This window comes from Siphateles boraxobius, unplaced genomic scaffold, assembly GCF_051911475.1.
Source record: "Siphateles boraxobius isolate OS27281-9 unplaced genomic scaffold, OSU_SipBor_1 140, whole genome shotgun sequence".
Lineage (NCBI taxonomy): Eukaryota > Metazoa > Chordata > Actinopteri > Cypriniformes > Leuciscidae > Siphateles > Siphateles boraxobius.
In genome coordinates, this window is record NW_027508745.1 from 527420 (window position 1) to 543566 (window position 16147).

At 41.4% G+C, this 16147-nt stretch overlaps 1 protein-coding gene across 3 annotated transcripts in view; it reads right to left on the bottom strand.

Moving 5' to 3' along the window:
* The window catches only part of LOC143738232 (1-phosphatidylinositol 4,5-bisphosphate phosphodiesterase delta-3-A-like), a 79536-nt gene that overhangs the window by 50692 nt on the left and 12697 nt on the right, over positions 1–16147 (bottom strand). For 2 of the 3 annotated variants that reach the window (XM_077230254.1, XM_077230253.1), the window contains 8 exons: positions 15877–16102; positions 15565–15766; positions 15233–15374; positions 6116–6268; positions 4416–4538; positions 2123–2270; positions 1656–1772; positions 1379–1557 (listed from right to left, as the gene is read on the bottom strand). In XM_077230254.1, coding sequence (XP_077086369.1) covers positions 1379–1557; positions 1656–1772; positions 2123–2270; positions 4416–4538; positions 6116–6268; positions 15233–15374; positions 15565–15766; positions 15877–16102 — 1290 coding nt within the window. The remainder of the gene's footprint in view (positions 1–1378; positions 1558–1655; positions 1773–2122; positions 2271–4415; positions 4539–6115; positions 6269–15232; positions 15375–15564; positions 15767–15876; positions 16103–16147) is intronic. The other variant, XM_077230256.1, reaches the window with a different exon arrangement.

Below are 16147 nucleotides of genomic sequence, written 5' to 3' on the forward strand. Positions count from 1 at the left end.
GGGATACGGTCCTGAGGAGAGAAGCTGGATCCCCTCCCGGGACGTCCTGGACCGCTCGCTCATTGATGACTTCTACCGCTCCCGTCAGGCTCCATCCTCGGGAGCGCCTGGTGGCGCTCGTTGAGGAAGGGGTACTGTCATGATCCTGGTATTCTCCTTCCTTTCTCTGTCTCCCTCTTCTGGTCACACACACTATTATCTTTCATTCATTCATTCACTCTCACACACACACACACACACACACTCTGTGCAGACACACCCATTTACTATTACTCTCTTCATTCTCTGCCAGCCCTCTCTTCAATTATCGCTATTGCATTCATTCCTTTCTCACCTGCTACCTCTTTACCTCTGATTAGTCTTCCTACTTCTTGTTCCTTCTTCCACCTCTCCTTTGCTAGATTATTATCTATGATTGCGTACGAGTCTGACTGTTCACCTGATTATCTTGTCCTGTCCTGTCTTGTTTGGTGAGTCCTGTTCTGCAGGCTTCTTTGATTGTTTGCTCGCTAAAGCTGTTATCTGCCCAGTTACCCTGCTACTGAAGACAAGAGACGGGTTCCTTACCTGAGTTCCATACCGCTGCCGTAGAGGCTCTGCTTTTCTCCTTCGTTGTCACCCCGGGACCCGCCAGCCCTGCCCAGGGTTACTTCTCTACTGTTTGCAGCATTTAATGAGAGACTTTCTGTTGCTAGCCCTACGAGGCGCATTCCTTTGTTATATTAAAGACATTGTTAATCTGCTATCGCTCTTGGGTCCTTCCTTCAGACATCCCTGACAATATCGCCCACCCCTACAAATGCGTCAGTCGTTGCCTTGGTAAAGCAAGAGTTTACAGATGAAATGAGAAGTAAATAGCGACCGCGTGATGGAGGATGACTAGATATTTCTTTTCTTTTTATTATTAATTTGTGTTTACAAATCAAATAGCATGATTAGCCAGTTACAGAGAAACGGGTTGCCAAGCAACAGACAAGTGACCAATCCTGGGTTGCAAAGTCACTAAATGTATTCTACCAGAACGGTTAGCCAACCGTGTCAAGAATGGGTTCGAGAACGGTTTGTAACCGTGCCGCATAGTACCAGGCTACTGCGCGTGATTTACCAGGCAAGTGGAAATGCAACTGGAACCGGTCCTTACCATTCTTAGAACCATTCGGCTCGACGGTGGAATAGCGACTTTTGGTTAAAGTGAATGATGATGTACTACAATTGTATTGATACGTTAATTTTTGCCAAAGATATTTGGAAGTCAAATATTGTGAAATCATATAGTCAACTCAAGTATTTTAATTTGTTTTCTAGCAGGAAATAGACAGGCAAATTCTTCTCAACAGAAGTTTAGTTTTCATAAAGATCCCTCTGTTCATTAACTCACCTTGATAGTAAGCAGTGTTGGGTTGTGGCCAGGGCCTCCCCCAGTGTTTTCCGGGTTAAACTCTGAATCAGGCTGGCACATGAAGCTTGGTTTTAGGACATAGCCACAGCGGCCGTTTGGTAAAAAACGACCTCTGTTCAGATCCATCTCGTTACATCGGGTTTGAAAGTTTAATGCCACTGCAAAATAGTTTTTCTGTCAGTAATTTATTAATGTTGACTGTGCAGTCATTTTTAAAAACGTGCAGTCTGCAAGTTTTCTTTGATTAAATGTTTACCCATCTGACAACCAGCATTCCACATGTCTTGAGGATTGTAGTTGGAGGATTGCACCCGCTGACCAGATGGGTAGATCCTGCTCAGTTGCATGCTGTTGTGACGTACAAACAACTTTCCTATAAAAAAAGAAAGAAATTTAGAACCCACTCAAACAAACATGAATATATATGTGTGTGTATATATATATAGTTTTTTTCAAAAGTTACTTTTATTTGTACTGCACTTTTGGAGACAACAACAAAATATGAGACGTTGTGTGAAGAAAACAAAAAAAAAATCACTGCAAATATCACTTGAATTTACAGAATATTTCAAGATTGAATTTACATTTTCACTCAGGCAGTAATTTTGTCAAATTACTATATTACTATTTAACTCTGTGTAAAGATACATATAATGTCACCTATTTTATTTTAAAAAAAATTCTATCACTGAATGTTTATAAACACAATAGTAGATATAGTACCTGATTCTTTGATTAGTTTCAATGCATCACTCTCAGAGAAAGAGGACATCTCATTGGGAGGTTTCTTGGCAGATGGATCAAATTGTTTGAAGGCAACACTGCGGGTATACACCACCAGATCAGACAACTCTGGACTCAACTTACAGTCCTTCCGAGGAAAAGAAAAAGCAAAATTTGTACTCAAATAAAATTGTCAAACTGCCAGACTGCAAAAAAGTGATTAAATTATTAAAATAAAAACAAAAGTAATGATATGAAATTAGTAGTGATATGAGCAAGATACACATACCCAAACATGTGTACAGTTCAAAAGTTTGGGGTCAGTAAGATTTTTTTTAAGAAATTAATACTTTTATTCAGTAAGGCTGCACTAAATTGATCAAAAGGGACAGTAAAGACTTTTACATTGTTACAAAATATTTCTATTTTTTTTTTAAAAACTTGTTATTTTGAACTTTCTTTTCATCATATAATCCTGGAGACAATGTATCATGGTTTCCACAAAATTATTAACCATAACAAAAGTGGCCTGTTGCATAAACTGCTTAGATTAGTCTTAAAACTTAGTCATCACATTTTTTTCTTTAAGACTGGTCCTAACTTCTTTAAGTCAGTTACATACAGAGTTACAGAGTGGTCTAATTTGAATAGGAAAAGTAAGACTGATTACCTCTTATCTAACTAGTTCTTATAGATATAGTTCACCCAAAAATTCTTTCATTAATGTCAACTCATGTCGTTCCAAACCCTTAAGACTTTCATTCATTTTTGGAACACAGATGAAGATAATTTTGATGAAATTTGAGAGCTTTCTATCCCTCCATAGATAGCTACGCAACTGACACTTTGACACTTCAATAAGTTAATAAAGAGATCGTAAAACTAATTCATATGAATTGAGAGGTTTAGACCAATTATTCTGAAGAGACGCGATCGCTTTATATGATGAACAGATTAAACAAACCTCTTGCGGAAGCTCAAACGTGCTGCGTAACTTGAGAATAAACCTCATTGGTTCTCACGCGTCAAGCAAACATGCTTGAGCTTCTGTTTACCTCAACTGATGAGTGAGTTGATAAATGTTTATGTGAATGAAAGTCTAAATTCAATCTGTTCATCATATGAAGTGATCGCACCTCTTCAAAAACTTTTGGACTAAACTGCTCAATTCATATAGATTAGTTTTATGATTTCTTTGTAATTTTTTTTGAAGCGTCAAAGTGTCAATTGCGTAGCTGTCTATTAAGGGACAGAAACCTCGCAGATTTCATCAAAAAGATCTTCCTTTGAGTTCAGAAGATGAACAAAAGTCTTAAGGGTTTGGAACAACATGAGGGTGAGTAATTAATAAAATAATTTTAATTTTTGGGTGAACTAACCTTTTAAGACACAGTCTTCACATAGTTTTCACCTGTTTTCAAAATTCAGATTAATAAGAAATATTTCTTGAGAACCAAATCAGAATTATTTCTAAAGGACCAAATCAGAATGATTTCTGAAGGATCATGTGACACTGAAGACGGGAGTAATGGCTGCTAAAAAATATAGCTTTGCCATACCACAAATAAATTACATAGAAAATAGAAAACAGCTATATCAATTATAATAATATTTCACAAAATTACTGTTTTTACTGTATTTTTGATCAAATAAAAGCAGCCTTGGTGAGCACAAGAGACTTCTTTCAAAATCATAAAAAAATCTTACTAGATCCAAACTTTTGAAGTTAGCATTCATGCAAATAAAAATATTATATATATATATATATATACTAGGGGTGTAATGATACCCTCATGTCACGATTCGATACATATCATGATACTGAACTGTTTATATAATATTATTGCTGTACTCCAAGACATATGCTAAAAGGTTAACAAAAAATGTACTGTTGATTAAAATGCTAAATTTGGTATTGCATTGGGTATGGAAATGAATAGGCTTGGACTTGGTGCTGGTAACCCAATGCACAGGAAAACAGTGACACCAGAATGAAAATATTCATGATTCTGAAAATACAGAATTATTTCAGACAAATATGCTTCCACTCTGTCACTGATTAGATATATTTTAAATAATGTAGGCAACTTTTTAATGGTAACATAAGATTTTTGGCATTATCAGGACCCACAAATATTCCCTCATTGCATTATTATACAGTTATACACAATACATATTGTCACTATCCATGATACATATTGTTGCATTTTTGTATTGCAATATATTGTGACACAATATATTGTTACACCCCAAATATTTGCACAAAACAAGTAGCAAAAAGACAGACCCTGACCTTCCGTGCTTTAGGCTTGCTTTCAGCTTTAGATTCATCATCTGAGGAGCTTGAGTCAGAGCTGGAGCTGTCCTGCTTCACTTTGATCTTCTTAGCTTTTATCAAGATCTTCCCTTTTAGGTCCTGCCATAAAAAAAACGATATCTCAATATTGATTGATAAAGGGACAATGTGTAGTGTTTTAGGTATTTTATTATCTAAAATCAATATTTTTATTCATAAATATATCCTCAATGGTGTACAAATACCTCTGCCAATTAGGCTATCTGACTTATCCTCGTAAACAAAGAATTTATTGTCTTTATATACATGTAGTATACTTTACTTTATATACTTTATATACATGGCTTCCATGTAGTTCCGCCATGTTGAAAAACTATAATAGCAGAGAGGGTCAAAAAGTACTAGGCCAACGCGTTTTCGTTCAGAGCCAGCAACTGAAAGCAGTAGAAACGGAGGAGCAGAGCAGAGCAGTGAGAGGTGCTTGTCACTGCCCCGGCAAGTCAGTCAGTAATTCATACTTTAAGATTCGTTTGTTCGTTGTGTCAAGTTTCAGTTTGTTTGAAATAACAAACCTGTTCACCCAAAGGAAAACTCGATGAAGTGCTATTAGAAGACATCCTGTCATAGCTTTTTGGTACATAACAGCTACCGTAGATGCAACACGGATTTGAAAAAGCGAGGCGCTGGAGAGCACAATTCGTTTGAATGCAAAATACAATTTCACCGCTAGATGGGAGAAATTCCTACACAATGTACCTTTAAGCAGGGCCATCACTAGAGGGGAGAAAGGTGTTGACATTGCTCACGACCCCTGTCTTTCAGGGGGCCCCTGCTATTTCAACCCGAGGGGTACCCATCCATCCCATCCACGCCCCGGCCACACCCCCAGGACCGTGATTTCAATCGAGGAAGGCCTACAGCAACAACCTGCACTGGGGCTCCAGATACAGATAAGGCCCTGGTGTTGAACATGGAATTGTATAATAGCAGAAATAGCACTTGCTTATTTCTCCATTCTGTCACCTGATGGACTTTTGGTTCCTTGCCACTGTCACCTTTAGCTTTTGGCTTGCTTAGTTGGGGACACTTTATATTCAACTATATTATTGACCTGCCTGCATTGACACCATAATATGAGAACTGAACTGAGCTGGACGATGACATCCCTGTTTTCTCCAGAGCGGTTATATATTTACATATAAATTAAACAAACTAAATGAATAACTTTTTTACAACAAAAATTAACCATCACTGAATTTACTTAAGCTGAACTATGACGCTATTTTCTTCTAGATCTGCTATACAGCAGATTATTTTCCAATTATCACTGTAAAGCTGCATTAAACCTAAATTGTAAAAAGCGCTATATAAATAAAGGTGACTTGACTTGACATATTAAAGTTAAAATGAGACCAACACATTTCAATAGAGTCTACATTCAAAAGCACTTTGTGGATAGCTTTTCATCTACTGTCAATGAAATCTATGTATTCTTACAGATTAGAGGTGTTAAGAATTACAAAGCATATGCTCAGATATACTTACAGTTAACCTATATAGAAGAACTGTTTTGACAGTCCAGGAACATCAAGCACTGTCTTTTGCATAAAATTCAAAACATTACAGATAGACTGCTTTTACTGGTTTTAGAGTACATTTAATGAAAACTCTTTTAAGGAAAGACTGACTGTATTTACCTCTGGAGATGGTAGCCACTGAAGCGGCTTGTCATTGAGAGGTTTGGTGAGCAGTTTGTCTCCCAGAATTGACAGCAGCAGTTGGGCCATCATTGTCTGCTGCTCCACACAGCAGTGGTTCTCCAGAGACAGAATAAGAGGATATGGAGAAGTCTAGAAAATAAGCATATATTCATGTATATATGAATGAAATAATGAAATGAAATAAACAGTTTATGCAGGAGGCAATGGTTGGGAAGACGAGGGGAGCAAGGACTGTGTTTTGCAAAGAGAGTTGGGGGTAAATAAATAATTTTACAAATGTCCTGCTGTTGCTGCTGGTCATGCAAATGTTTGTGCTTTGTTTCTGTTTGATATAATTGTAAATATAGGCCTATCTATTAAAATACTGATATTCTGGTCTATAACTCCTCCCTGAACATCCTGCTGTCCTGTATCTTGCTCTCTCATTGGCTGTTGGTCATCGCCGATGTAGTTTTCAGTCAGAACACTTTTCACACAGCAGGATTTCTCAAAACCTGTCGGCGTGCCAAAATCGGGGCTAAAATCGTGCAGTCTGAACTCGGCATTAGGAGCCCTAATCACCTTGGCGAATTGGCGAGTGGAATTTGCATGACAAGCCACTCCCCCGTACATATGGGTATATAAGGTGGTGGCACACATCCACTAATTCAGGTTTTTGCTTTGGAACCGAGTGAAACCTCTTGAAAACCTCTTGCTGGAAGCCACAGTGTTTGAACAGATAGGTGCAACGATTCCCCCCTGGGCGCTTTAGCTTAAAAGAGCAGTTTTCCCCAAAAGAGCAAGCATGGGTGGCGAGTGTCTTTTTAAAGCTGCCTTTCCGTCCGTGTGTTTCTGGATGCAGTCGTTTCCTGTTCTCATCTGACGGCCACGATCGGAGCTGCTTCGCAGCCTTCTCCACTCTCACTACCCTTGATGGTGGGGCCGCCAGGGGGTACGTGGAGATTCCTCAGGTGGAGCATGCAATTGTTGTGCACTTCCATCAGGATGTCCATCAGGCCAAAACACTAGAAGAACTGCACAAGGGTAGTTCTAAGCCGGGGTTGATGCAGGAACTGCACACAGTAACTGACCTCTCCCTCTGGGCGATGAAAGTCACAACATGGACTCTCGGACAGAAAGTGTTCCACCTTGGTGGTCCAGAAACGCCATCTCTGGCTAAATCTTGAGGATATGCGGGATGCCAACATAGTACGCTTTCTTGACGCCCCCACCTCGCAAGGTGGCCTCTTTGGCGACACTGCCGAGGACTTTACCCAGTTCTCGGCAGTCCATAAGCAGACAGAGGCCATAAACCCTCCAAATGTCCATTAAAGCGGCCCTGACACATGGGGGGGGTCAGAGATGAAGGGAGCTGCTCTGGATAAGGAGGGGGGCCGGGTGTTTGTTTTCATTTTGAAAAGAGCCTTTTTCTGTTCCGCCGCTGGTGATTACCACATTGTCAATAAAAGAGCAGTTTCCTCAATCTCTGGGCCATACAGTCTGGCAGTAAGCAATGCTATGCTTCCTCATTCCCACCCATTCGCCACAAGCCTATAGAGGTAGCGGTTTGAGGATGCATTGCCTCCTCATGTGTTCTTAGCCACCACCTTGCGGGATCCTTGGAGCCAAGTAAGTTTCACACCACACTCATTGCCTCTACTTCGGGATGCTATGCTTCCCGGGTTGGGTCCCAGCGGTCCTCCTCACTGCCCCTCCTTGGGTACGTCGGTTGTCACCTTGGTGCTGCTTGCTCAGAGTCTGGGAACCTGGGTAGCGCTTCCCAGCCCGTCCCGCTGGCTCATGTGGACTCGGCTAAGTGATTCAGTTTCAGTTTTCCCCCCAGGTTCAGTGGCGTCCTCTTTACCTCAGTGGCAGGCAAATATGCCCTGTCGTTCGTGCGGAGATTGTGGTCTTGCTGGCGAAGGATGCAATAGAGCCTGTCCCTCCAGCTGAGATGAAGTCGCCGTTTTCCAGCCCTTACTTCATCATACCCAAGAAAGGTGGTTGGCCCTTCACAAGCTCCCGTTAAAGATGCTAATGCAGAAACGCATTCTCACGTGCCATCTACCCAAAGAATGGCTCGTAGCAATCAACCTGAAGGATACGTACTTCCACGTCTCAATTCTGTCTCGACACAGACCGTTTCTTTGGTTTGCCTTTGAGGGTCGGGCCACCAGTACAAGGTACTCGCCTTTGGACTGTCCCTGTCTCCCCGCATTTACCAAAGTCACGAGGCTGCCCTTGCTAAGGGAAGTGGGCATTCGCATTCTCAACTATCTCGATGACTGGCTCATTATAGCTCACTCTCAAGATCTGTCGTGCGAACACAGCGACCTGGTGCTCAGCCAACTCAGCCATATGGGATTTCGGGCTAACTGGGAGAAGAGCAAGCTCTCCCCTGAGCAGAGCATCTCTTTTTTCTGTATGGAGTTGGACTCGGTCAATATGACGGCACATCTCACGAACGAGCCCACACATTCAGTGCTGAACTGCCTGAATACAATCGGAGGGAAGACAGTGGTTCGACTGAAACAATTTCAGAGGCTCTTGTGGCATATGGCATCTGCAGCTGCGGTCAGGCCACTTGAATTAATGCATATGAGACCGCTACAGCACAGGCTGAGTCCCGCGGCAACTCTGTCTGACCATCAGAACAAGCTGTCGCCAAGTGTCCAGGCAAGTTGTTGTTACAACAGATGCCTCAAGGATGGGCCTCTGGCTCCTGGATGGGACCTCGACTGCACTAGCATATCAATTGCCTAGAGTTTCTGGCAGTGCTACTCACTCTGCACCAGTTTCAGGCGTTGCTTCAGTGCAAGCAAGTATTAGTTGGCACAGACAACACTGTGATGGTTGCGTACATCAACCGCCATGACAGGTAAGCTCACCTCGAATGTCACAACTCTGTAGTCAGTAACGGCTGAGGTCGCTCCGCGCCATTCACATTCCGGGGCAACCTCAATCGTGCGGACTACGCGCTCACATGACAGCTCTTTTTACTCCCGGTCCGAGGCACCCCCTCAGCACGGACGCGCTGGCACACAACTAGTCCTGGGGCCTACGTTTCTCAGGGATGGAGCACCATATGGCACCCGAATCCGGACCCCTGGAACCTCTACGTGTGGCTTCTGGATGGGACATGGAGGACTTCAGTGGCCTACCACCGGCGGTGGTAGACACTTTCAATCAAGCCAGAGCCCCCTCTACTAGGCAAGCTTATGATTTGAAGTGGAATCTGTTCACAAAGTGGTGCTCTTCACACCAAAAAGACCCCCGGAGATGCCTAATCAGCTCTGTGCTTTCCTTCCTGCAAGAGAGGTTGGAGCGGAGTCTGTCCCACTCCACCTTGAAGGTATATGTGGCCGCCATTGTGGCACATCATGGTGCAGTTGATGGTAGGTCGCTAGGAAAGCACAACCTAGTCATTAGGAGGCACCAAATTTCCCACCACTCCTTTTTGGGTCAAGATGGTGAACTTGCAAGTGCTGCCCCCAGAGGAGGCAGACCCAGCCCTTGCGTTGCTGTGTCCCATCTGAGCCCTGCATATTTACGTGGACCACATGCAGAGCCTCAGAAGCTCTGAGCAACTCTTTGTCTACCTTGGAGGTCAGCAGAAGGGAAAGGCTGTCTCCAAGCAGAGGTGGGCCAACTGGATAATGAATGCCATCGCCTTGGTGTACCTATCCCAAGGCTTCCCGTGCCCCCTCGGAGTGAGGGCTCACTCCACTTGGAGTATTGCCTCCTCCAGGCATTGGCACTTGGTCTGGCAGACATCTGCAGAGCTGCGGGCTGGGAGACACCTCACACCCCTTGCAAGGTTCTACAATCTCCGGGTTGAGCTGGTTTCATCCCGTGTGTAATGTACACAAAGGTAAGGTGGGGGAAGGCTGGCTCGGTGTCTCACTTACAGCGCCATTCCCCTCTAACGGGGGGATACAAGCACCTTCTAAGTTCTCCATGTGAGATCCCCAGTTGACAAACCCTGGATTGAGTTCCTCCAAACATCTTTTGGCAGTCAGACGCAGCAGAGGTGTCCGACGCCAGGCCCAGTTCTTGAGATGTATGCCCGTTCTGACAGCCCTTGTACTGGGCTAGATGCCCCATATGTTGTGACTCCCCTCTGGTAATCCCATATGTGTATTCTTCCACGGTATGGTTTCACCCCGCTGAATGGCCGATGCGTGCCACCATCTTATATACCCGTATGTATCGGGGAGGGCCTTGGCATGCAAATTCCACTCGCCAATTATTCAATTCACCCTTCGCAGGGAGTTTGATTGACAGGCGATCTGACCATTTATAATCCGCCATCCGCCCATTTTTGTTCGACAAAGCAGTCAGGAGAGTTAGAAGATTAACGTCGGTGTATTTGAACTTGAAAAACGGTGTGTACTGACATCTTTCCATGGTCAAAACAACAATCCTTCTGATGTTCAATCTTGTTTATTTCATGCTATGAATTAACTAGAAGGAAGAGATGATCGGTTCAAGAGCAGCTGTAACTGAGGCTCTACAGCGATCTGTCATGACACAAAAAGGCTCTACAGCGATCTGTGATGCGCCACAAAACGGTATTTATTATTGCAATTTCTTTAAAAAAATTAACAAATTTGATGTTTTGTTTCATATCAAAAGTAACCTGCTCTGTCCTGTCTGTCAGCACGTTGTCAGTGTCCTCTTTGCTCCGCGATGTATTTTTCACTGAGTGAGAACATGGTGTAGAGTGAGAGTGGCATGGCTTGTCGGACATAGCAACAGTAACTAAAGGGGGTGGGTCTTTGCAGACAGTCAATTGGTTGTTTTTCTAAAACTCAGAGGTGATTGGGGCTCAAAAGTGAGACTGCATTTGTCAACATAACGTCTCCGTTCCCACCATCAGGGAATAAGGGTTCCATCAGTAACTAAGACGTTCTTCTTTCTTTTTTAATTCCCATTATGCCTAATAAAAGTACTGTTTAAAAACATGTGAACATGTTACTCGTTTATCAGAAATATTAAATGGACTGCATTTATATAGTGCTTTCACAGACACAATGGCCCAAAGCCCTTTACATGTTTGCCTCACATTCACCCATTCACACACCGACGGCGGTGTCTGCCATGCAAGGCGCCATCCAGCTCATCGGGAGCAGCTGGGGTTAGGTGTCTTGCTCATGGACACCTCGACACTTGGTCAGGTGGAACTGGGGATCGAACCACCAACCTTTCTGTTTGTAGACAACCTACATGAACCACTGAGCCACTGCCGCCCCAGTGGCTTCGGTCTGCATAAGCGCCGGAAAGCGCCGGAAGTGATCTCTCACGTGTGTACGTCACTGTGAAGATGTAAACATATTTATTCATATCCAAATCGTCTTCCATTGCGATTTCCTGTATATCTAAATATGTTTACATCGTCACAGTGAAAGGTAACAATTCCGAAATCTCTGTGTAAACAATGAGTGATGTACACGCGCGAGAGATCACTTCCGGCGCTTTCCGGTGCTTGCGCAGACCGAAGCGCCCGCGCCCTCAGATCACTTGGACGTGGCTGTGGTTACAAGTGGTAAAAACGATATAAATACTATTCGTTTTCTCACACAAACCGCTCGTTTCGTGTCTTAGGTGTCAAATGTGTACTTACATTTACGAGTCATTAAATCATGTTTAATTTGGACTTCTCTGTGCATGCTCTTTGAGGTGGTGACCATAGACCTGCATTATATGACTGACAGACAGTGGCGGTTCTAGACCATTTCAACTGGGGGGGCCAAGCTGGGGCCAGTTGTACTGTTAGAGGGGCCAGTTACATATAGACCTTATTGTTGTCATATAATTTTCTGCACTGCAGGCATTAACAGGCAAAATACCATGTTTATAATCATTCAACAATGTATTTGCATTTCCATTATATTTTTACATTTGCATTACATATTCAGTATTAGTCACAGTAACTGTAATTGACATGATGTCCTTCTTTCTCTGCATTTTGGTGAGAACTATAGAGCAAAAGCAATGGGGACCAAGAAGATTATTAATTCATTTACTGAAAATAACTGACTTGCTAGGTAACTACTAACCGTTTACAGGGTTCCTGCACACTTTTTAAAGTCAAATTTAAGGCGTTTTAAGACCTGAAGAAATCAAAATTCATACCGTACATTAGGGGTGTGCAATATTGACAAAAATATATCTCAATATTTTCAATGTTTTGTTGATAATTAGATGATATTTTACTGATTGTGTTTTTGTGCTGGTGCCATGGCTGGTTTAGGCCTGTTGTTGACAGCAGACTCACAAAGATATTCATATTTTTCAATATTCTATGCAGTGGTCAGTTAACAGCAGGGACCGAAATTCATTTTAATTAATTTAATTTGCCACCTTAAATAGATTTCCAGGGGCATTTTCACCTATATATGGACATTCTTTCTAAACTTATTTAGATTTATGAATCACCTTTTATGTCAAATACTAACATTCAAATTATACAGTAATTATCCTTATTTATAGAATAATACTTAATTATACAATAATTATACAGTACCACTGTTACCAGTCAAATTAATTCATTCAATCAAAATCCATGTTTGCAGTGCAGAGGTGACACCGAAGCGGCATTAATATATTTACATTCCATTCACAATTGCATAAATAAAGCTATGAGATTTTTTTTTAAATCAATATTTAAACATGAAATGATTTCTAATTTTAACGTTTTAATTAAAGGGTACTTTAAATATGAAACTAAAACCGCCAGTAGGCGGCGGAAAGTCACAGAAGTGAGTTGAGGGATTCATTCATTCAACCGATTCGTTCAAACGGCTGATTCATTCGGGAAAGGAGCAAGTGATTCCTTCAAAACGCGGATTTCAGTCAATAAATCATCGCTGTCTGTTGCATTGAGACTCTGCTACGGTTTCATTTTCAAATTCTAGTCGGTGAAATAAAGGGAAAACAAACAATATTGACAATATTGTGTCTAAAAAGTAACTCATGTTAACTTATTGTTAATTTAACTGTTGTATAACATCAATATCAGAGTTGCAATTGTGCACGGGAAAACGGCACTCTTGCTGATTTGATATTCTAATATAAGAACATAATATGATATAAGACATAAACTAATTTGGGGACATAGCCTCTATGAACCGCACACAGCAGTGAAAGGACGAGAGACAAATGCGATGTCAGCTCACAGTGCCTCGTACATAGTTAAAACAAGTATTACAATATTTTAATAGACAATACACATCGCACACCCGATACGCACATAAAGAATGAACTTGCAACTGACCAGCTTTCTCCTTCTCTCCTCTCTCGCGTGCAGGAGACGTACGTTATTCTGCCGCGATTCCCGCGAATGTGATGCGAATTGTCACGTGAACAAGCAAATCCACAAAGATAGAATAATAAAAAAAAATAATATGCATACAACGATAACAAAGATAGCAAAAAACAGTTTTGTAAAAATTATTTCACACTCCACATTTAGGGGGGCCACAAGGGGGGCCAAACTTGTTGTCACAGGGGCACGGCCCCCCCGGCCCCCCCTCTAGAACCGCCACTGCTGACAGACAAGAACGGTTTGACCTAAAAATAACAAAATTGAAACTACTGCGGAAACAAAGACACCTACATCTTGGATGCCCTTGAGGTAAGCTAAAACATACCAAAAATTAATTTCAAAGTGAACTATCCCTTTAATAAAACATAATTTGTTTGAAACAATTACGCACACATTTGATTCTCAAATAGGTACCCAAGCTTATCTACTAATTTGTTTAATCTAAAAGCTACATATTTGATTTTTTATGCATAATCTTTTTAAGTATATACTACTAATATTTGCATAAATTATTATTTAAATGTATCTTGCTTTAAGGATCTTAAGATATTTACAACAAAACAAGACAAAAAATACTGATACAATTTTTGACTGATACAAAAAGTCTTAAAGGGCACACATTATGCAAATCCACTTTTATATTGTGTTTGGACATAAATGTTTGTTGGCAGTGTGTGAACACAATCATCCTACAATGATAAAAAATCAACCCACTTTTTTATATCCTTTTTAAACCAAAGAAGTTTCATTAGACATGCTGTTTTGATTTTTTTTGCCCACGGCCACTGACTAACAGAACTACATTACCATAGTTTCCGCCCTCAGCGAGTTGTATACCATCCGCCATTTTTTCCGTGTCTGAGCAGCTGTAGTGACAATGTCCTGTAAGCAATCTCGGTATTCTGTTGTTGGATGTAAGAGTGAACATAAAAGTTTTCATGATCTCCCATCATCCGAGCCACAGAGGATGCAGTGGAGTAGTTTTATTTTTGAAGCTGATGTGGCGCAAAATATACCTAAATTTGTTTATGTCTGTGCATATAATTTCATTCCAGACTGTTTACAGCCTCTGGACTGATACTGGACACGGCAGTAATGAAAGGGAGTGTGTGCACTTTAATACAACCCCCACATATTTGTTTACTGTTATTACTGTTGTAACGAGTGGTTTTTGTGTAATTCGCTGTGTATATTGATGATAATACAAGGGAGAGAGTGAGTTTATGGATAAGACTTTAATGCGTACTTCTTGTACTGTGATTTACTCAGCTCTGACTGTGATTTTTCTGGAGGGAAAATGGACGCTTCATCTTTTGTGTGATGTATAATAAACTTCATAAAACTGATTAGCAAAGTTTTGGCTATCATTCGGATGGGGTCCGCTACAACAGCTTTCTGTTTCTGACATTTTATTGTTTTTTATTTTATGTCCTCTTTTGTTTCCACCGAAGCATGAGCTCTTGAAGCTCCATCCTCTTCTTGAAAAGGGGCTGGGAGCAGCAGCTCATTTGCATTTAAAGGGAAACACACAAAAACGGCGCATTTTTGCTCACCCCCAAAAAGTGGCAATTTTAACATGTTATAAAAAATTATCTGTGGGGTATTTTGAACTAAAATTTCACATACACACACCGGGGACATCAGAGACTTATTTTACATCTTGTAGAAAGTAGCATAATAGGTGCCCTTTAAGGTAAAAACACAAACAAAATAACCGTTTGCATTATTTCCCCAAATAAATGCATCACCAAGTGAGCTAAAGATGAAGAGCCACTTCCTATGCTCACCCTGAAAGCGTATTCAGCAATGACCTTTACCACCTCGCTAAATGGCACTTTGGATGTGAGGGTGTGCCCATGGTAAATAACTGGCTCCTTTTCACCATCCCAGCAGTCCAGCTCCACACAGCGACAGCCTTGTCTTAGAGCTCTGTGCCACAAACAAACATAAACACATTTACAATATTTGCTCAAGAAAAAGCATTTGTGTGAAATATGTTTGTGTGAAATATTTCTCTGAAAAGGTCATCTCGTCCAGTATTCATGTAAATGTGAACACGTTATTTGCTAAAAGCGTCAGTGCTGTATATGTGCTGTTTGTGTATATTTGAGCATTTTACCTGATATAAGCGTGAACGCTGCTCTCGCTGATGAGTTGATCTTTAGTGAGGTAGGTGTTGTGTGAGGAGGAGATAAAGTAGTGACTGAGTGGGCGGCTCATGTCCTGGTAGACTCTGCTGTGCTCTGGGTTATACACATCATTCTCCTTAGACAGCATGTACATGGTGAAACCATTGGGCGTCATAAACTGGTTCTTCTGGGCTGCAAAAGACAGAACAAAGATGCATCTCTACGCTCAGTATCACATGGAAAAAAGTGCAAATTGCAATAAAATAATACTGATTATTACAGTAAATTAAGTGTACAAATACCCCATTCATTGAGTTCATAGTTGAGAATAAGGCTCTGAGCATGCACAAGTGTGTGGTCCTCGCCCTGGTCTTTCAGGAATTCTCGCAAATCCACGGTGGACAAGACACAACCATTAGCGGAGTACTGCTGAAACACTGCATCCAGCTCAGGCCGACGTAGCAACTCACGACAAAACAGCTCAATTTCCTCATGTTCAAGCCGTCCGTCTTCTGATTTATCACACTTCTGATACACAAATTATATATTTTTACACATATCAAGCAAATTCAT